The following is a 22034-nucleotide window of genomic DNA, read 5'->3' as shown; positions in this document are numbered from 1 at the left end:
CAAGCAAGCTATATGCTTCATGATGTATACATTCAAACAGACTGCTAAGACTGTGAGAGCGCACTCTGGAAAAAGTAATACTATCTCCATTGGTTGCCCAGATTTTCTCTGAGAGGAAAACTGAGGATGTCTCCTGCAGCTAAACTGTGAACACCAACTTCTTTCTCAGTCTTAGTACCATGATCAAGAGAAACAATGTTAGGGTCTCAGGTCCTTCAGTTTTTTAAAACACACTAAATAACCCTCTCTGTCATGCCAACAAGCCTCATGTAGGAGAAGTAATACTAGCATTGGCTGTGTTCACATTAATGTGGTGGCTGAAAGCAGCAGTGAAATTGTAAAGTGCAATTTCCCATGCTTCCTTTCCAGCCACAGGTTTGTTCAGTCCGCAGGGTGACTTTGGGCTGGGCAAACCAAATTCTTTTCCAAGGAAATGAGAGCAGTAGCCATACTCCAGGTTCACAGCAAATGTGTTCCAAGCCCTTGATGGGAACAGAGGGATTCAAACCAATGATCTGCCTTTGAAACAGCTTTGGACCATGGGTAGTGGGAAAGTTTGGTTAAGGGGATTAGATTTATTTTGAAGTAAGGACTCTAAAATGCAGATAATGTAGATATAGTGGCGTCACTACCAAATTCTGCAATTTCCTGATCTGCTCTTGTTGCTTCATACTACTCACTAATGTAAGCACAGACATCATCTGCAGCCGAAGAAAACAGCAGATAAAAAATTGAGTATTTTAGATTATATGCTGAATAATTGTGATAAAGGCTCTTTTTCTAATGACTTAGCTCAGTATGCAGCATATCAAAAAGTGTTTAATATTTTGCATGACTATAAAACACTGCATGGTTCCAAATATTTCTTTCTTTACAAATAAGAAGGCCCAACTGAATGCAGAATTTATCATTTGAAAACATATGGCTGCTTTTCATCCCAAAACTGTTCGTGCTACACGCATCCGTAAATACATAAGGCACTACTACCACCATATTTCCTGAAAAAAACCCTAAAAGTACTAAATTGTCAGACCGTACCTCAGAAGTATAATGATGATTTTCATGAAATTAACAGCTTCCCCTGAAATGACAAACATCTTTAAGGACAGAATGGCATTTACCTGACAGTAGTACCTGAAGGCACTGGGAGGCACTTGAGAGCCTCAAGTCGAGTTAGAAGCACCCACAGCTTTCCTTTGCCCCCTCCTCTGCTCTAGTCCCACCACTCCTGACCCAAGGGAAGCTTTCCTCCTCTTCCTCCTCCTTCTCATCCTCCTCCCCTTGTGCTGGCCTCCAGCATCAGCAAAACAGCACAGCTGTTGGCTGGCTCTTCTTAGTGGATACTAAGAGACTGATTCCCAGATACAGAGGCAGATGAAACACTCCCGAGATGAGTGGCATCTTCTGTTCCTCCATTTTTATTTCCAGAGAACCTGTGAGTGTGGGCACTACATTAATGAGTCAAAAGACTCACAGGGCCAAAGTGCAGCCACAGACCTGAGCGTGCGGTACAAAGGAAACATTGCCGACAGCTTAAACAGATCTCTGGTCATAATCCCATCCACTGTACACTTTCTAAGCAGACAATATCTCAGAGTATGTTTATGAAATTATTTTTCTGAGGAAAAAATAAAAACCTGTAATCACTTTTTGGCACTTGCAAATAAATTTCAATCTATAAGCAGTTTATCAAGCAGCTTACCAAAAAGTGGGCTAAGTATCTTTTAATGAAGAAAAAAGCTATTCCACCTATCTATAGAAAATACATGTAGTAAGACAAAGTCATATTATTTTAGTCAGTGGATACAATCTGTTTTCCTGAGAACCATCAAGACACGAATTAATATGTAACTGAAGTACCTCATGTATAGCTACATCTTAAAGATCCACCTGAGCAATACAAACTATGTAAGCTGGGCATATTTCAAAGGACTGAGATGTGGGGCAAGGGCAGCAAAACCCACCACTCAAGATACCTCCCCTCTGTGTATGACTCCATACACTGCTAGAACAGTTTGTGCAAATTAGGCTTCAGTTGTATATTAAATGATACATTTTTAAATTTTTAGTCCTTTATTCAATCATATTATCCGTAGGTGCAACTTTTTCCTCATTCATTGAGGACATGAGCATTGTCATTATGGTCTAACGAATTCTTTGCTTCTACTGCAGCTGCGCCACCTACAATGCATGGCATTAATCTGTACATCCCTGTTCTTTTTATTTCCAATCTCTTCCCACTCTGACAATTGAAAGGTGCAGAAACTCCAGCGAAGAGTAAAAGAAACCTGTGAATTCCAAGCACTCAATCATGCCAGTGACCTCACGGTTTGAATGATCAGAGATTAAAATACATAGCTATTTGAAGGAAAACAGATATTTGTGAAATGTTTTAAAAACTTGTATTTAAGTACAAAACCAGTTCTAATGATAGAGGAGTTCATGCACTAGTACAAATCAGTATTTAAAAAATGTACATGAGGTGTTTGGAACTGGTATTTTTAAAACGTTTAACTTACAACTGAGTGTTATTAGAGAAAACAAATCTATTTATATACACTTTGTTATTAGCTTTGGAGGTTACAAGAACAAGACAGACATAAAAGCGGCCAAACCTTTTACCTGCAGGTAAGCTCCAATAAATATGGCAAAAACTGTAAATTAATCGAAATAATTGCTTTTAGGCTGAGTCTCCAGGGAAGCTCTGTCCAGATCTTAAAATTAATTTATGCTTTTACATGACTGCTGTTGCTCTATGCCACTTACCAGACACGTGTTCATTACTAAAGTGAAATACACCCTTGCCTAGCAGTTGCATATGTACAGTTCTATGCAATTGCTGAAGATTTCTTATTTTTTAAAAAAGATACAAGATTGGAATGTCTTTTTCCTTTTCATTGGATATAAAAAGTGAAATACAATTACTACATTTTCCCATGGAAAATTTTTTTGCAGAAAGCCAAACAACATCCTACTTAGCAACATGACTTCTAACAAAATAAATTCATAAAATGCAGCACCTTTTAAAACAATTAATAAAAGATGTTTGCAACCAATAACACAGCTTCATACTTTTCTTAGGAGATAACAGAACTACATCTGGATTTTATCCTAATCAACTGACATGAAGGTTAACCAACTTCTCATTTCATTTGTTTTGTTTTTTAAACAAATCATAGTTTTGCCCTTTCCTCAACCGGAAAGTTAAAAGCACATTCCCCATAAGAAGTTTATTTTGTCTGGTGAAAATGTATACAGTAGACTGCCAGCATTCCCTAGTGATCTTTCAGATAAAAGTCTGGTAAGCTTGGAAGAGGGGACTAGACAAAAATGCAGAAGGTAAAAAAATTTTTACAAATTTAGTTTGCCAAATCATCAAAATTATTTCACCAAATTACAAGCTCAGAAATTCTCGGTCATACATGAAACACAGAAATGTGATTAAATAATCCTTAAAAAACATCATAGAAACTGGAAATCGTACGAAACTGAAGAGGACAAGCAACAGCAGATGTTGCTATTGTACAAAAAGGCTGGTGCACACATAACACATGTTTGCACAGCAACATTCAAGACACACATTTTCAATAGGTTTTCATGAATTCCTCTCATTCTGCCATCACACTTAAAGATGCATCTTTAAAGAGATTAAGAGTACTTTTCCTGAATATGAGTCAGGTCAAAGAGAGTCCTACCTACAGCACTTTCTAGAAAATTCAGAAACAGGAAGATTAGAGATCATAAATCAAAACCATTCACAGATTTGTGACATGCTCACACTCACTAAGATGGCTATTGACTGAAGGAAAGCAATATACTTTCCACCTTGCTCAGATTATATCAAATTAAGACTACTACAGTGCCCCTTAGCTGGGCACAGCAGTTTCTTATTTCCAGCAACTGATTATTTTTTTTTTTTTTTTTAAAAAGCTTCTGAGAGTACTCATAAGATGAGCAGCAGTGCCAAAAGTGGCGGTCTATGCCAAAACACTTTTAATAATGCGACTTAAAAATGAAAGCAAAGACACTAACTGAAAATTGCTAAAAGCTTGATTTGCTTTTGTACAAGATGCTGAAAAAAGTTCAAATAAAAAACAGAAGAAAAACTTGTGACAGATATGAGAGTTCAAGACAGAATGCAAAGCTCTAAAAAATACAACCAAACCACTTCCTAAAGATTTCTGGTTAGTGTGTTGTTAAGACTCTATCTTAGTGAAGTGTATGTTAAACAAAAGAATAAAATAACAGCCTGTGAAATTTCTTGCAGTTTTCTGCAGCTTCTATTCTTTAGCTGCTGAAATGAAAACCTGCTTATTCCTATCAAGATTAAATTCCTCTAGCTCATGCGCTTCAACGGGGAGAGGTGCAGTTACGGCACTCTGGTGAGAAAATACTGTCCTTGACATCTTAAGAAAATGTAAGTGCGACTATTAATTCTATAACATCTTGGGGAAAGCAGCATGGACACCACCTATTTATCTGAACATTGCCGATGCACATGGTTACAGAATTTACCTTAAGCTATATCCTTCCTTGCTGTTTCCTCCTCTTTAAAGTTAGGTTCTTTCTATAAACAGTTCCCATGAATTTCAATAAATTCATTTGGCGACAGAATCCAACCAAATCAACCTATATTTGAGACAAAACTCTCATTTCCTGCTCTGCATACATAAGATATTCTTTCAAATTCACATTGTTGTACACTTTGTTGCTTCTGATCTCATTGAACTACTTTGTTACAATTTTTTTAACACAGATTACACTTAGACTTTCCATTTCTTATCATGGAAACTCTACACACTCTCAGAATAGCATTTGACATAGGATAATGAATATGTCGTTGAGTGAGACCAGCATAGTGTTTCTGGAAATATTTGTCTGAGGTGTAGCAGGAAGACAAATTCAATCCCATAGTCCATCGCCTGCTAATGACATTTCTTTTACTTCTTGGAAACACTAGACATACACACAAATGCAACACCGCTATAATAAAGCTCCACAGGTCAGAGACCTCAGTAATATTATCATTCCAAAATGATTTGAATATCTTATTATCTCGATAACTTGCTATGTCAGGCAAATGGCTTAACACTATTAGTCTAATTCTATAAATTTACTTGAAGTCCGTAATTTTTTCAAGCCACCGCTTAAAATGAAATGCACTATACACAAGGTTCCATGCTGACTCACTCAATGAATGTCTATGCCGGCATATAAATGATTCTCTTTTCTTCCTTACCTCCAGATGCTCTAAAATATAGGGAGGGTTTGTCATGCCAAGCCTCAGCATAGCTCCCTCAGGAATAGCTTCAACCAGCTTCCACAGAAGCGTAGGGAGGTCTGTGCCAATATCTCTGCCGTAAGCCCCTGTGTCTTCACTGGTCAGCCATATCTCACAAACACCCTCTGTGAATAAAAGAAAGAGATAATTAACAAATCTGTTTTAGAGCTGTTTATTTTATCATACAGCTGCTCACTCTTTCTAATGCAGTATTTCACAAGGCTATTATGCAGCCAGACTGGGTATTCAATTGCAAGGGGGAGGGAAGGAGAAGGAAGGCTTATCCCATGGGTAGCAGTGGGTTATTAAGTTCATTTTATGAGCACAAGAGTGCTACAACAATGCTGTAAATTATCATTGCTGTGGAGTGATTAACATTCACAGCCGATGACTAATTCTGTGCTGCCTCTACAGCAAGGCAGGCAAGTTTAGTACTTGCTCTATTTTTTGAGTCTAATTCATTGAACACCGCAAGTTACATTACCCAAGCAAAGAGTTTGCATTAATGGTTGTTACTAGTAGTTAACTTATTAACTGGTAAGATTCCAATAAGCAAAAATTGCTCTAAAGCACAGTGATTAACAATCCTCCTGGAATAACTATTAAAAACCTGTATTCTTTAAATTATACAATTAGCAATGCAATATTAAGGTTGTCGTGAAAAGGTTAGTGACCACTGCATAATTGAGTGATAGTGTTGGAAAACCTGTTTCTGGGCAGTTAATACTTTATTTTCCATCAATCAGGGCCTTAGGAAGTAGTATATTTGATTTATATTGTAAAAAGCAGTGACCTTGAACACTTGGTATTTGGTAATACTATCCTCCTGCTCAAAGAGGGGAAAGATTGCACCACCCTTTAATAATAGTTGAAACCAATGAGGTTTCACGCAGCCTCTTTTTATCAGTCTGCCCAGCTTCCATCCTTTTTGCAATGCAATCCCCCTCTCCCTCCTCACCACCCCAAAGCAAGAAATAAGCCATTGAAAACAGGGTGGCTGGGAGGAAGACTCCTGTGATTCCCAGTGAAGTAAGATACCATAAACTCAGTGAAGAGTTAAATTTCTAATACCAATGATGAACCAGTAAAGAAAACATCCAAACACTACTACAAGATGTGTAATTCATCAAAGCACTCTTTGGACCAGCAGAGAATGTATCGCAAAATGTAAATGTTTATATTACAAATATATACTTAAGATGAGGAAAACAAACACATACCCAGTATTTAATCACATAAAAAGCAATAAACCTAGAAAACCAGAAGCTTTACAAAAATGTGAACTCAAGACTGCCACTTTTAAACTCACATTATAACAATAAAGGCGGACAGCAGGCTATGCTGAGCATCACAGTTAATTTTGTTTGATCAGAAAAGTTTTCAAGGCCATTTATTATTTAGAACTAAGAATACTTAAAAATCAAGGTAAACCAAGAAGCTCATCACTTCTTAAGTTTTGCTTCAAGAATAAGTTAATGAGACAGATGTATAATTCTGTTCTTCTAAGAAGTCTGGTGGAAAGTATTCTTGAAGTACTGCTCTTTGGTTACGCAGGTTGCAGTCACAACTTTGTAGTCCCACTCAAACTGAGCTCCCCTATGCCTGATCAGGTATGCAGAATCTGCTAGCAGTATACAATCACACCTTGGATTCCACTGCAGTTGCTAATGTTTTCGGAATTCATCTCACCACAGGCAGTACCACGCCATGAAACATACTCTAGGGTTTGCCGCCTGCCCTACTTTTTCTTGAGATATGGAAAAAAAAGAAGTGATTTATAGGATACATTTTAAAAATAAAAGAAACAAAGGATCTCAATCATGCCTAATGTCCTCTTGTTTTTTTTATATCAGTCTCCAATAGCCAGGAGAACACTGCAAAACAGAGTAATTCTCATTTTTAAGCTTTCAGTCTAAATAGTTGCATGAGTTTTGGGTTTGGTGGGGTTTGTTTTGGTTTGATTTTTGTTGTTGGTTTTGTTTGGTTTTGTTTTTTTTTTTTTATGAAAATGGCTAATGGAATACTGCCTCACAGTTACCAGATTAACACTGAGGAAAAAAAATAAATCACTGGCTAGGAATGGAAATAATGTTCCAGTGGAAAACAACAGTGAGCTTTTAAAACTGCATAGGTGGGGACCATTAGCCCCCTGGTGGGCTGAAACTTCAAATTAAATCACAAGAAGAGGAAGCAGCTGTAACAGTAAATCAGCAACAACAGGAATAACCGTCTCATCTGCTCTCCGATCAGGGTGTTAAACAACTAGAAATGGGCATAATTCATGCTGAGAGAACCAAGGATGTAGTCTTAACGTGGGGGGAATGGACACCTGTATTTCAGGACAAAGTTCATGTCCCAGTTTCAGGCTGACAAAATGGATCTTGAGACACTGAAAGCTGCTCTGAGTGCTAAGTATTTACAAGCAGGGTAGATCAACTTTGTACACAACTGTGTGTGATAGAGGTATGGTGTCAACTGTTCTCAGGCTGTTTATTCTAGTCCTTTGCGTCCTGAGTTTAGGAGTCTAAACTTACACCAGGTAAGAGGAGAAAACAACAGACCTCTCAAACAGTATTAATAAAAGTGAATCAACACTTCCCATTCTCACTCAACCCCCTTCCCCTCTAAACTCCAGCCCTATGTAGGAACCTATTTAAATCCACTGTCTAACAATGTACGGTATTTTTTTCCTTTCTTTTGCAGTGAACCACACTTGATCATTCACCATTCTGTTATTCACCATTCTGGGCAATTTTGGTGCTAATAAAAGCAAGCTGATTTTGTAAACAAGAAAATTGATCCAAACTGCAGAGTTTGCATGTGCAAACTCAGAGCATTTGTTACAGTATTAAGGCCAATTATCATTATATTCAAGTAATTACAAGTCTGCCTTTGGTCACAGCTCATAGTTTATTTCTCACTCTGCCATCACTACCCAGCACAAAAGAGTAACCTCAACAGCTGGCTTCTGATCTCTGCTCTGCTGTAATTGGAGATGACTGAGAATGATAAATGTTGGAAAAAGAATAGGTTCCAAGTAAATTAAGGAGGTTCTGAGCCTATTCCTTCTCCGACATCTCAATATAAAGAATATTCATTGCAGATTATCTGACAAGGGTTTTAACTTCATTTTTGTGGGGTAGTCTAAACAACCCTTGTCACAAAGAAGACAAGAAATCCAACAGTTGTCACTTTTACAAGATATGTGCATTTCTGTTTTAGAGAGCACTTGAGAAGATTAATTTCTTTAATAAAAATTTTCTAGCAAAATTTTTATTTTGCTTTATCCTCATGCCACTATTGTAAACACTGTTTTCAGCAGTAGCAAACATCTTTTAAATTGAAGGGAAATGTACTCCATCTGAAAAATTACTTTACTTCAATCTACAAAAACATCTGAAGGTGTTAAAATATCAAACATTAATCCCGCTGAAATTCTCCTATTTGTTAACCTGCTGTACCTTTATACAAATGAAATTCAATCACAAAATCCCCTTATTTCTTTCTTCTCCTTCCCTTCTTCTTGTTCTTCTCTTTCCTGGGGGATTTTCTAATGTGAACAGGAGTGGCTTCTCCAGCAGCACAATCCTCTGCAGGCTGCCTCAGTGGGAGGCCCCTGATTCTGACCCCAGTAGCCCACATACGCTTATCAATAACTGCCTGACCTCCTTACTATTCCTTCTCTGACAGTGAATTCTTAGGGCAGCCTGCAGTGCGGTACAGACCATAGAAATACCTCTCCCACTGCACCACAGAAAGCTGAAAGACCATCTGCCAAGGGGAGGTCTGACTTAAATGTTTGTGAAAAACTGCCTACAGACATGAGGACAATCAATCTGACCCTGCCATTCCTGATCACACCCTTAGAATTAAAAAAAAAAATCATAGCCAAAGACAGAGAGAAAGGCTTGGAAAAATCCAATTCATTTTAAATGTGCTCATTGTTCAGAATGAGCTTACCCTACACAAATGTATTTTCTCTTCAATTATTTGAGTTTCCCCTTATTTATTCAGCATGGGTGTTACAGGCACTATTTACATACTTGATACAGTGCATGTGCTAGATGACTTTGCTGAATCAGTGCCTTAACTGAGAAACTGTGAAAACATCTGTGTACGTACCATATCACTATCAACGTGAATATAATGCAAGTTTAAACAGCAACTGAGATTTGAGGGAATCAAATTCCTCCTATACTTCTGAAGTACTTTGCAAGCATGGATCCACCATGTAAGAGTCCAGGCCTCCTCTTAGACAGTCAGTTCAACCACATGGATCACCACTGAAAGCTCCCATTGCAGGGACTTCCTGAAAAAGTGAAGTGAACTGGGAGCAACTCACTGGTGCTAATGGAGTTTTGGAAGTATTCGTTTCCAGTTCACCCAGAAATCCCTATTTGATCTGTATATACACAGGGATTGTAAAGGAGAGCAAGAATGGAGCTACACAAAATGCTGTACAAACGCACCCTATCCCAGACTCATAAAGTAACTCACACCTAACTGTCACAACTAGAAACTGCAGGATATCTGGCGAGCAGATGACGAAAAAAGTAGACCGAAGAAAAAAAGACAGGTGTAGGTACAGAGCTGGTGGAAAAGGCAAGCTGTCAGGCTGTGATTTAATGGATCAATGTTTCTTCTGTACTTTGGAAAGTGGGGGTCAGCTTATGATTCAGCAATGTATCATTCAGGAGAATGCAGTCCTGCAGCTCTGCTCACAACATGCTACATCCAAACTGGTCCCATCACAGTCTCACTTCTACTTTGAGGGACAAAGCTCTAGGTAAGTGTCTCATAGTCTGACTTTCTAGAGGATCTTTATTATGCCCAAATATATTTCCTCTTTTCAAAAGATCTATTTTTTTACCCTTCTGGACAGTCTTATGGCAGTGAAAGATAATTGTACACTCCTGATTTCTTAATGCTTGCCACAAATAGCAGAACAAGATCTGAATGGCATCATGAACGCTGGCTGACCTACTGGAATGCAACGCTTGGAGAAATCGCTAGGATCCCCAAAACTCCTGTTAAAAGAGAACACCTAGCAAAAGGATGACTGGCTTAACCAACCCTTCACAAGACAGGAGGAAGCAATGGCTGGCTGAGTGGCCAGGAAAGTCTGTTCAGCATTAGTGCACATTAAAATGAGGACCAGAAAAATATTTCTCTGAATTGTCACTATTAGAGTCATAATCAGTAGTTTTTAAATATCTCTTTAATAGTATAAATTGCCTTGAAGCATTGATTAGTATTACATAAAGGCCTGCTACACACAGTGACTTAATTTAAAAGCCTGAAAATATCCCATTTTATGTGGTCATCAGGAAAGCCAAAAGGCAAAGGCAATTCTGTACACACAGTGAAAATTTCTTTTTGTGGGATCACAGAATAGCTCAGGTTGCGAAGGACCTCTGGAGGTCATCTAATCCAATCTCCTGCTCAAATCAGGTCCAATCAGATGAGGTTGCTCAGGCCCTTGTGCAGTTGTGTTTTCAATATTTCCAAGGACAGAAATACCACAGCCACTTTGAGTAATCTGCTCCAATATTTGACCACCCTTAGGGTAAAATATTTTTCCTTCCACCTAATTGCAATTTCCTGTGTTCCAACTTGTCCTGTTACCTCTTGTCCTATCTCTGTAAGACCTGTCTGACTACAAGACAGTCCGGCTCTGCCTTCTCTACACCCTCCCATTAGGCAGTCGTAGACAGCAGTAGATCTCCTCCTAGATTTCTCTTCAAAAGCTCAACAAATCCACTTCTCATGCCTCATGTGCTCCATCCTCCTCATCATTCCAGCGGCCCTTTGCTGAACTACTCCAGTACGTCAGTAAGCCTGGTCCTGGGGTGCCCCAAATTGGACTGAGTGCTGTCTCCGTGAGGTCTCATAATTGCCAAATACAAGACACTAGTCACTCCCCTGGCCCTGCGGCTGCACTCTTGCTAATAGCATCTAGGACACAGCTGATAATTGCATAGGGGTTTCTCTGCTGACTCACGTTCATCAGCTTGCCAAGAGGAACTCCAAGGTCCGCAAAGCTGCTTTCCAGCCAGTCAGCTTTCCACATCCATACTGCAGCATGGTATTATTCTGTCCCGGATTCAGGACATTTTACTTGCCTTTGTTGCATTTCCTGAAGTTATTGTCAGTCCATTTCTCCAGACAGTTGAGGTCCCTTGCAACATTAGCCCTACCCTCCAGCCAGTCAACTATTCCCCCAATTTGGTATAAACTCCCAAATTGCTCAGAAAGCACTCTATCTCACTGTCCACATTGTTAATAAAGGCACGAAATACTGCCCCCGGTGTCAATCCCTGTGAAATGCCATTAGTAACCACCAGCTAGACTTTATACCATGGATCACCACCCTATAAGCCTAGCAGTCCAGCCAATTCTTTCAGCCACCTTAACATCCACTTATCCAGCCCATATCTCACCAATCTAATAATATTATGGGATACTATGCTGAAGACCTAGCTAAATTCAAGGGAAAAAAAACAACCAAAAAAAAACCCAACCAAAAAAGAAAAAAAAACCCAAACAAAACAGAAAATCCCCAAACAAAAAAACCCCTCCACCCCAAACCCGGAAAACCAAAACCAAAACAAAAAAAACCAACAATCCCCTACCCCCCCCCAAAACCCCAAACCAACCCACCTCAGAACACCAGAACTCAACAGCTTTCCCCTCCTTCTCAAAGACAGACTTTCTGTCAGAAAAGTCACTCAGGCTAGTCACATGATTTGCCATTGGTAAATCTATGTTAGCTGTTCCCAAACATCTTGTCCTTCATGTGCCTAGAAGTGGCTTCCAGGAGGGTTTGCCCCATAGAAAGTGAGGTTCACCTGCCCTGTAGTTCCCTAGATCCCCCTTCTTGCTCTTCCTGAAGGGCAGGGTGACATTTCCCTTTTTCCAGTCATCAAGAATCTCCCCTGATTGTCATGCCCTTTGAATGATGAGAGAGAACAGCCTCATAATGACATCAGCCGGCACTCTCAGCACACTTGGAAGCCTCTCATTGAAAGATTATTTCTGTTACTTCTGGATGTCAGTCTGCAGTTACAAAAACTACAGCTATGTTTTGCAAGTGCTTAGCTCAGTACAAGTCTTTAAAGCAGTTGTGGTTTCTACTGCCCACAGGATGACACATATCTTAGAGTGCTTAGGAAATGAACACAGTAACTTTTATGGTCTACATGTTTTTGAGAACAAATGTGTTTGGGAACTAATATGAAGTGACATACAGACCAAGTTACACTGACTTAGAGTATTCCACCTATGTAGGATAACATTATTTTAAAAGTAGAACACTCAACAATATCACTTTGGAAGATTCTGCTTGGCAGTGTTGTCTACTACACTTAGTAACGAAATACAAGATACTTTTTCTTTCTCCTTGCCAAGATGCTTAATTTAAGTAAATGTTTGCACACACAAATGATTAAAGTTCTCATGTATTTATATACATGCTATACATTAGTATATATTCATGGTATGAAATTCTTAAACTATATGAAGCCGTAACTGGAACTTGATTTAAAGAATCGTTTACCACAGACGTGACGTAGGTACTTACAACAAATTCCTGATCCTGCCAACCAACAGAAAAAAGTTTGGGCTATATCTGCAAACTCCAAAGAGAAAAATTAATCGTGCCTTGGACCCCCTTAACTCTTCTGGCAATTGCTTTTTCAAAAGTAGGAAACATCCCTTGAATTTTGGTTAGATTAAGTTCTCTTTCCAAAAAATAAAACATACTATCTCACTTACTTATATAATAAGTTGTAATCAGAGCTTAAATGATCTTTGATGCAAAAGAGCTCAAGAAATAGCTTATGAAGTTCAATGCAAAAGAGCTAAAGAAACAGCTTGATTCTATTTCAATGAAAATGTGTTAATACATCTCAAAAATTTTGTTTTATACATTTTTTCCCCTCAAAGTGCATTCATATTTCTTGTGTTATTTCATGTAACTTACAAAGTCAAATCAGAGCTTGACCATAGTAAAAAAACATAACAAGCATTAGGTCTGCTCAATAAGAACTTTTCTTAATTGCTTTTAAGTTATAATCACAAAACATTCTGGTTTTGCACAAAATTAAAAAAAAAAAAAAAAACACAAAAATTCCCCCTTCCCCCCCAACAACAAAACATATGCAAACACTTCTACTACGACCTTTCACACTAATTTTTAGGGTTACTTTGGAGATTTTACCAGAACAACCACATACTGAAATGTTCTGTCTCAGCTACCTGTCTACTCTTCAGTAACATCAAGCTAACTTTAATGTAAGGATGCTCTACCATCCACTTTATATTTAGATGTGAAGTCTGATAGAAGAATCTAATAGCCATATGACTAATGGTGGCTTTACATTTTATCTTCTGTGGTTACGAAAGTGGAAGCTACAAATGGATTTATTCAAGGTTTTCCTTTTGAAAAGTCATGCATCTGAAAGATGAAACTGATTAAACTGTTTAGAACATGGGTCCACTGAATTTGCTTATTTATCTAAATTCATTCCATAAATGTCTCAAAACCAGAACTGCTCCTTTTGCAGCAAATGCTTCACCATCAAGGCATTTACAAAGGAAGTTGTAACCTGTGACTGTTGTAAGGTTTAGCAGTTTACAATTTGTATCAAATATTGTTCCTTTTGTGCACTTCTGTGACTACATTCATAAGCAAAGTATGTCGATACAAGGAGTATTTTGAAATAAGGAATAAGAAAGCTTGTGACAGTAGTAAAAGTTTAGTTAAAATTATTTCTTCTTTGTATGGTATTAACAATAATGGAAAAAAAAAAAATAGTTCGAGAGTTCCCAATAAAAAGCAGGCAGCAGATAGGGCCAACTGATCATTAAATACCAAAGAGAGCATAAGAGCTTTCTCTCTCCCACAAAGCAAGCCCTTGTCCTTGCTTATAAAAGAGGTCATTCTACCCCTATAGGGACCTCTGTTCCTAATAGCTTACTGCTAGAGCATAAACTAGCAGCCCTGTCTGCTCATTTTGTAGCTATAGTGCGTTAGCAAAGGGGGGAGGGAGGGGGGGAAAGGAAAGGGAACAGTATAATAGGTCACTTGCTGCTGCAAACAGCATGATAGCTAAACTTTTATGGGTCCAGTTTCATTCTGCTAGAACAAGAGAGACTCAAAAGGGCATCAAGACAGCCAGGCTGCAGAAGTTTGCTCAGTGCCAACATTGCAGCACTATGCATCTTGCTTTCAAGGAGGATTAATGATACCATACATCATGATGATAAATTGGGTTTTGTAGCCAGTTTGAAGAGAAAGGGGAGGAAAGGATTTCGAAAAAACTGGAGGGAAAAAAACGTAGTTGAATTTCATGAGCTGGTCCTATTTCTCAGGCCGAGGAATGAGGAAGTCGTTCTTTAAGAGAGAAGTCTGTGCTTTTTCTGCTGCCCACCTGCCTATGACCCTCCTATTTCCAGGCATGCGTGTTACCTACACAATGGCCTATTTTGAACGTTAGCTCTTGCACAAATGAAAAAAAAAACAAACAAAAAAAAACCCGAAAACATTTCCACTTAATCATTACACTTGCCAGCTGAAAAAAGATAAAACTGAAATTTGCCATTCCATATACAGACATCCTACAAGAATCAAGTTGGTTTTCAGAGATGGTGGACATCTACCGCCTAAGTTAACAGAATAGAAGTCTTATGTGTATTAATGATCAGGGACAGAATTACCTGATGTTAATTAGTTCTTTGCTGAACCAAGAACATTATTCAAGAAGCAAGCTCAATGATAGGCAACGGTACATGCATCAAGAGAATAAAGCATAAAGGACTAGGTGACCATAGGGAATGGATTTTGCAAAAAGGGACTTAAACACAAAGGAAACCTATTTCAGAAAACAGACAGGCCTGAGTTTAGAGTTGTTGTTTTGCAGCCCTGTATACAGCATACAGATATGCAGGTCCCTGAAGCGTGGAATTACTGTTCTCAGCTCTATGCCTCACAAATACACTTTGTGAACTATTGATATGCTCATGTTGTTCTTGTACTATAAGCAGAGAAAGAGTACTTGACCCTCCACCAGAAGGGTCAGTCTAGCACCCTGCAGAAATACTCTTTAGTTACTGAAAAGAGAAAGAGCAAAATTTCCATAACTTAAAAACTGGAGAACTAGAATTTATTATTTCTATGCCTATTGTAAAAACACAAATGAGAAACCTGCTTTGAACTCTGAATTCAAAATGAGGCATACGAGAAATCTTGTTTATGACTTAGGAATTCATTGGGAAACGAAGAGTAACGTGCCACTCATTATAACATATGCTTACTGTTTTAAAACCAAAACATAGGCTATCAGTCTGCTGTAGATGAAGTATCAGATGCAAAGGGTCACACACTGCACAAATTCAAGGAAATGGTCATGAGCTGTAGGCATATTACAGGATGCAGTGCTAATTAATGGAGGCTTTTTACTGAGTATCCATCTCTGTAATGCTAATGATTTTGGATTAATTTAAACAACATGTTTTCATGGAAACTAATTCTTGGGAAGTAACATGGCATACCAAGTTTCAATCATTAAAAAAGTTTGTAGCCAAGCTAAATAACTCTCTTAATCTGAGTTCAGAAAGAGAATAACTTACAAATTTTACAACAGCAGCTTGCACACAAACTACCAGGGCACATTAGAGATATTTGACATGGAAATTCATCCTCCAGAAAGCATTCTCCTGCCCAAATTTCTTGCATTTTCAAGAGCTGAATCCTATAGTCTTGTTTCATTCAATGTTTCTGACTTTTTTTGTTTAATAGGTTAACAGCAAGAGTAGAAAGAAACCACATTTTGGCTATTTACAGATGACATTTTAAAGATTACCTGAAAATCAGTCGGAAATAATTTGGGTTATAATAAAATGTTGAAATTTTAAAATGTAATCAAAGAAAGAAGATAGCTTATGTCTGCCTTTGACTGAAAAGCTAACAAGAATGAATAAATAATCTCTGCTCTGCTACATATCCCAGGATTAGGGGAGACATCTTTTAGAATGTTACACGTTCTGATCACAAGAAAACCCCCAGAGTTAAGAATAAAGCACTATCATAAGTGACAAATATAAAAAGTGTCAAATGCTTTGTTTCACACTAAGTTATGAGCCAAGATATAATAATGTAAACTTCAAATGGCAGTACAGACTACAAAAACACTTTAATAAAAAATGTTTGGTTTGCTTTGTTTTTCAGCAATTTTTCTATATACCACAGTCATCTTAAGTTGTACTGAATTCTAAGTAAAAGACTGATTTTAATTACAATTATTCTTTGCACAAAGTGAGAAAATAGCTGAAGAATCTGGCAAACTGCTATATCATAGAATAAAAGAAAGCAAGGAAAACAGTCAGCATGTGCAAGGGCAAAGGCGGTCACCTATACACAGAATGCACTTAGGGGACTCCAATTCCATAAGCCAGCAATACAGAGGGGTAACACGTAAATACTGTTTCTGAGGATGATAATCCTTATCTAACGTTACATCCTCATGGTACTGTAGATAACACCATTCATTCATTAAGAATAATGTGGCCTGTATCTGCAAGTATGTCAACCTGTTGCTGCACCTGACTATAAGCTAAAACAGTTCAGTAGCAAGTCACTAAGTAACCTCAAAACTAAAGTGGTGTCTCTTTTTTTTTTTTTTTTAAGAGAAAAACCATAATCAGGAAAATATACATTAAAAATTAGATAGGCTACAGATAGAAATAACATCATAATCCCAATTTTGACAAAACCCTGCTTTAATGTTCAGCATTACTTAAAATATTTTCTCAAATGGATGGTATTTTCTCTGCAACTCTAAATGGGTCAACTTGACCAAAAAGGAGTATGCTTGTATAGCACTAGTAATACAGTTTCCCTAATTCTAAATCATGAAGTCGTTTAAGTATATCTACTGAATGCTCACTGAGTACCAAGAGCCTCTTTGGTGTGTAATCACCTTAATCTAAATTTATTAAGTATTCAGTGATACACCACCAAAATATATCATAATCAGAATGCAATTAAAATCTGTTGGAGATGTCCACAGGGAGGTCAAAGTGAAATCATTCAAGAGTTTTGAAAGGTATTAATGTATTTTTCTCACACAGATTAACACCCATTAAAGTCTCATTCTAGAGAACAATTTACGTTTTGATCAACTTATTATATGTCAATATAGGAACCCAAATTAAATCAAAATTAAGAGAGATGAGCTTCTATTTGGGAATCTTTATCAAAAGAATATCCAAACTGCAATTACTGAATCTTTTCAAGACTAGAATTCAAACAAGAGCCTAGTCACTCAGAAAAACAGTTTATTATTCCATCTATAAAAAAACCAGAGTAGATGACACTAGGAAAAAAATTTTAAAAATTATTGATAATATGTATTATCAATATCTAATCAATATCACATCTATCAATATCTAATAATATCCCTATTTGTTAAATAGTTTTTCTTTAAACACTTAGTAGAAGTCTATGAGTGTTATACAAGTTTACCTTTGTCTTCATTTAAAATTTTCTGTAATGTGTTCCTTATACCTATTACCAACACTTCTACATCCTATATTTAGCTCTGAAAGACGCAACCCAACTTCACAAATCTTACAACAGCTGCTCAGCTGCATTAATTGCTAGAAAGCCATCATTAGGAAAATCATGATAAAAAATAATACACTTGCCTTAAATACTTCTTTAACGAATTATCCCTAACATTAGACCACATTTCCCTTCAAACCAGGTAATTGCATTTCAAATACTACTTCTATGCACAGCAGTTTTAAAGTTTGAGGAACAGTGCTGTTATTACTTGTTCTTTTGTTTCTCGAGATGGCTTTTCCATCAGGAGTACTTTTCATCATTTCACAAAGAGTTCAGTTTTAGGAGACTCATCCAACCCACAATGGGCATGTCAAAGCACCAGTTTATAGGTGATTAAGGAGAGGATGTGTATTTGATTTTAGAAAGGAAAGGAGCACGGAGGGAAGGCTGGAACGGCAGTGTGTGCACATGTGCTACAGCAACACATCACTGGGACAGGAACACAGAAAACACCACAGCAGTTAGGGCGAGTGGTGTGATTTGTCTGGTATGGCACTCTTGCCAATGACCGCTGCTTACCAGATGTTTCAAGGGGCAGGGGAAAATCAGTTTGGAGAAAAATTCTTCCAGGCAGCAGCAGTTCAGTCAGTCTTACATAAAGTCTTCACCAGTCAAACATAAAATGATAAATTCTTTGAATAGCTTACCAACCAGGTATGTCTTTTCTGAACAAGCACAAAAATCTTGTGAATTCTCTTACTGCTAAGTGCTACTCACATTATATGATTTTGTTCAATTTGATTACAGAAGCTGCAACTGGCAGTGATACTAGGAAAACAATTCCTTGTAAATAAGTTTCAGGCCAAAGAGTCAGAAGTATTAAGTGAGGTTTTTCTTTTGTTGTCACTACTAAAATATTCAGCCTTTCAACACTTACAATAATATTAGCACAGCATATCGATGACTAATCCACTTAATAGTAGCATTGCAATCAAGTCATAGAAATCTACAACTGATACGTGGCTTCAGAATTCCACAAATACATTATCTTTACAGGAACTCAAGGAATCATTTTCTTTCAGGACCCTATGAACCCTGAAGATGAATTCCAAAATATACTTTCTGAAGGCATCACAAATCAAACACAAATGCTATTCAGAAATGTTCCTCCTTTTTCTGAAAGAAATATGATCCAATAGTTAAAGGAGTATTTTTTTGCATATATTGGTATTTTCTGATTATGATAAATGGGATATTTTGTAGAGCAGTTTTACTAAAAATGCCAAAATGCATATCACTAAGTTGCATAAAGAAATAAAATACATACAATGCACTACAAAGTCATCAAATATCTAACCCAAAGACGACTAAAAAACCAAAAATGTATACTATCATATATTCTGCACTGCTGCAGAGGAAACATGCTGCATATACATATGTAATTTGTCACTTCTACATATGGAAAAAAGCTTTAGCGATGCTAGAGACAAGAAGAAACGCAATGAAAGCTCTGTTCTTCCTCTGTTTTAGAACTGGGAGAAATGTCATTTCTTACATAGCATGTTTTGACTGCCAATAATTCCTTTTTAACAACATGAGCTTTAGCCCGGGGTCATGTGCTCTAATTTCCAAATAATCTAATAAAGGTTTACAGTGACTCTTAAGTCATAGCATAGCACGTCTTTGTGTCCCTACACAACAATAACAACAATTTGGCTGCAACTTAGAACATGTTGAACACCTTTTCATTTTTTTCCTAGGAAGGGAAACAGTTGGTTAATAGAGATGGGAATAAAGTGCCTTTTTGAGTTTACCATACCTTCAGAAAGATTCTTTTCTAGTATTTCCTCTCTCCTACCTCCACCCTCTAGTGAAATACAGAATACAATTACCTATTTCAAAATATTGCCTCAAAACAAAATTAAAATGATACCGTAAATTCGAAATAAGGATCACAGAATGCAGTGAAACATGTAAGCATAAAACAAAAAATGATGCACAAGATGAAAACACTTCCCTGAGACCTACAGAGAACCTCTAGATATACGTGCAGTATCTCAGCTCAGATACTGTTTGAGGCTCAGCCACGGGAAAGAAGCGTTTTAAGAATGAGTGTGAACACACGAACACAAACAGAAATCAGAGAAACGAGCAAAACTGACTGTGTTAAATAACACCACACACAGTATTAACTACAGATTGGCACAGAAAAATAAACTGAAACCTCTTAAAAGAAAATTTTCAAAAGAAATACATTCCTTTCCTCCAGTTGAACAAAATATCAAGTCATCTTGGGATTACAATGAAGTTTGCCCTCATTTATTTAGGTTTAGAGTTACTATTCCAACAACGGTTTTGATGCCACTCTTACTTACGAAATATTAGTTTAAATCAATCACATTGGTGTGTAGGAATACAGAAGAATGGACAAGTTTGAGCTTCTATTTCTTAAAACAACTTATGTTTTGCATTTACTAAGAACTGAGTTCCCAGATCCCAATACTGTTATCCTGAATCCTCCTATTCAAGTCTCCAATGTGGACTCAGATTCCTTAAGCTTGTATTTAAGAAATACATCTTTAATCAGAATACCTAAGAAAGCAAGGCTTGCATGATCATGCTGTGCATGTATCATTCTATCCCAGTAACTTTTGAACTCATTGGCCATTTTCTATCAAATTTGACAGAAAACTAGAAATCTAAACAGTAAGTTCCCACAAGTTTCATGAATACTAGTAACCAGCTGGAGAAGCATGGCCCAAACGGGTGTCCCACTTAGGGGAAGTCAGGCAGGACTCTGCCACTACTCAGCTTATTTGGCTGCAGCCACCAGGCTGGATTAGCTACAAGTCCTCCATGGCAGGGACATCACAGACTCCATGAGGAAGGAAGTGGGGTTCATACTGGTGGAAAAGAATATCAGCATCATAGGGCCCCAAATTTTAAGAAAGCCCGCTTTACCACATCATGAGAGTTGGTCTTCAAATAAATACTGAAAGCATTGCATAACTACAAGTACAGACTCACAAGAATTTGCAACTTGTAATTAGTTACTTGTCCAACTACTTTAGTTTACCTCTACTTATACCTAAAGAATAGTATGTGACAACAATCAATAGTATGGGACAGTTAAATGATTCTCTGTCTTCAAGTTGTTAATATTCTTTATTACTAGGGCTTCAAGCAATTCATCATACCATATGCTTGAATGCAAGCCACTGGAGCAATAGGTTTTCTGCATATTCTTTCTGTGTACGTTTCTATGCATGACAGAACAAATATTGAGACCCTCTGACAGTCTCCATTTTATTTTGCAGGTCTGTTCCAACACATTTAACTACAATGCATATCTCCTCTCTTTCCTCCCCTTCAACCTGCCCTGTCAATGACCTTAAACCCAATTTAAATGAACCACCCTCTGCTAGTAACGAGAAATAATTCAGCCTCAGTGATGGTTTGTTAAAGCCTCTCTCATAAAAGAAAGCATATGCAACTTTTCAATCATTTTGAATCATATGAGGAGTTTTTAGCTTAAAAAAAAAATAAATCATTCACTAGTGACATTAGGGAGGCTGGACATAAGTCAAAGTTCAAAGTAAATAATTTATTTGTTCCAGCCCTTAATTATAAATTTAACATAAGGGAATCATAGCCTGAGCAATTTCTGTGCCGCAGTTTGAGAATGACTAGGTTTTGCTGCTCTCCCAGATTGAGAGGAAGGATTTAATAATTCTCCCCACTGCACATTAATGCCTTTTTTTTCCCTCTATAGAACAGCACACAAAGTACATGAAATTAACTGCAGAAATTACACAAAAGAACTGATGAAATTCACTTTTAAGCAAGTCCAATAAGGACATTTAATACCAAAAGCATACTCTGAAATGATTACAGACAGATCTGCAAATGGATTCAGGTTCCCAGCTCCCATTGATAGCCTAGAACACTGATCTTTTCTTTACAAAGGTATTTAAACACCTCTGAGCCTATTTTCAGGATATATGAACAGGGAACCTGGTTAGCACATTTTCTATGAAGCCTGTAATTCTCCTTCAACTTCACATGAGAGTACCTTTCTGGTACCTTTTGTGTTTATTCCAATCACTGAAACAGAATGATATAATAAGACTGAAATTCTGGATAAGAAGCAAAAACTTGCAAAAATGGACTCCACTTCAGCCCAGACAA

General features: G+C 37.4%; 1 protein-coding gene across 3 annotated transcripts in view; it reads right to left on the bottom strand.

Annotated features, from left to right (window-relative positions):
• CDKAL1 (CDK5 regulatory subunit associated protein 1 like 1) overlaps positions 1–22034 on the bottom strand; it is a 424899-nt gene that overhangs the window by 155637 nt on the left and 247228 nt on the right. For all 3 annotated transcript variants that reach the window (XM_030041838.1, XM_030041837.2, XM_041118316.1), the window contains exon 10: positions 5240–5406. In XM_030041838.1, the coding sequence (XP_029897698.1) occupies positions 5240–5406 (167 nt within the window). The remainder of the gene's footprint in view (positions 1–5239; positions 5407–22034) is intronic.

This window comes from Aquila chrysaetos, chromosome 18 (assembly GCF_900496995.4).
Source record: "Aquila chrysaetos chrysaetos chromosome 18, bAquChr1.4, whole genome shotgun sequence".
Taxonomy (NCBI): Eukaryota; Metazoa; Chordata; class Aves; order Accipitriformes; family Accipitridae; genus Aquila; species Aquila chrysaetos.
The sequence above is the reverse complement of the archived record's forward strand: the minus strand, read 5'-3'. Positions and strand labels throughout refer to the sequence as shown.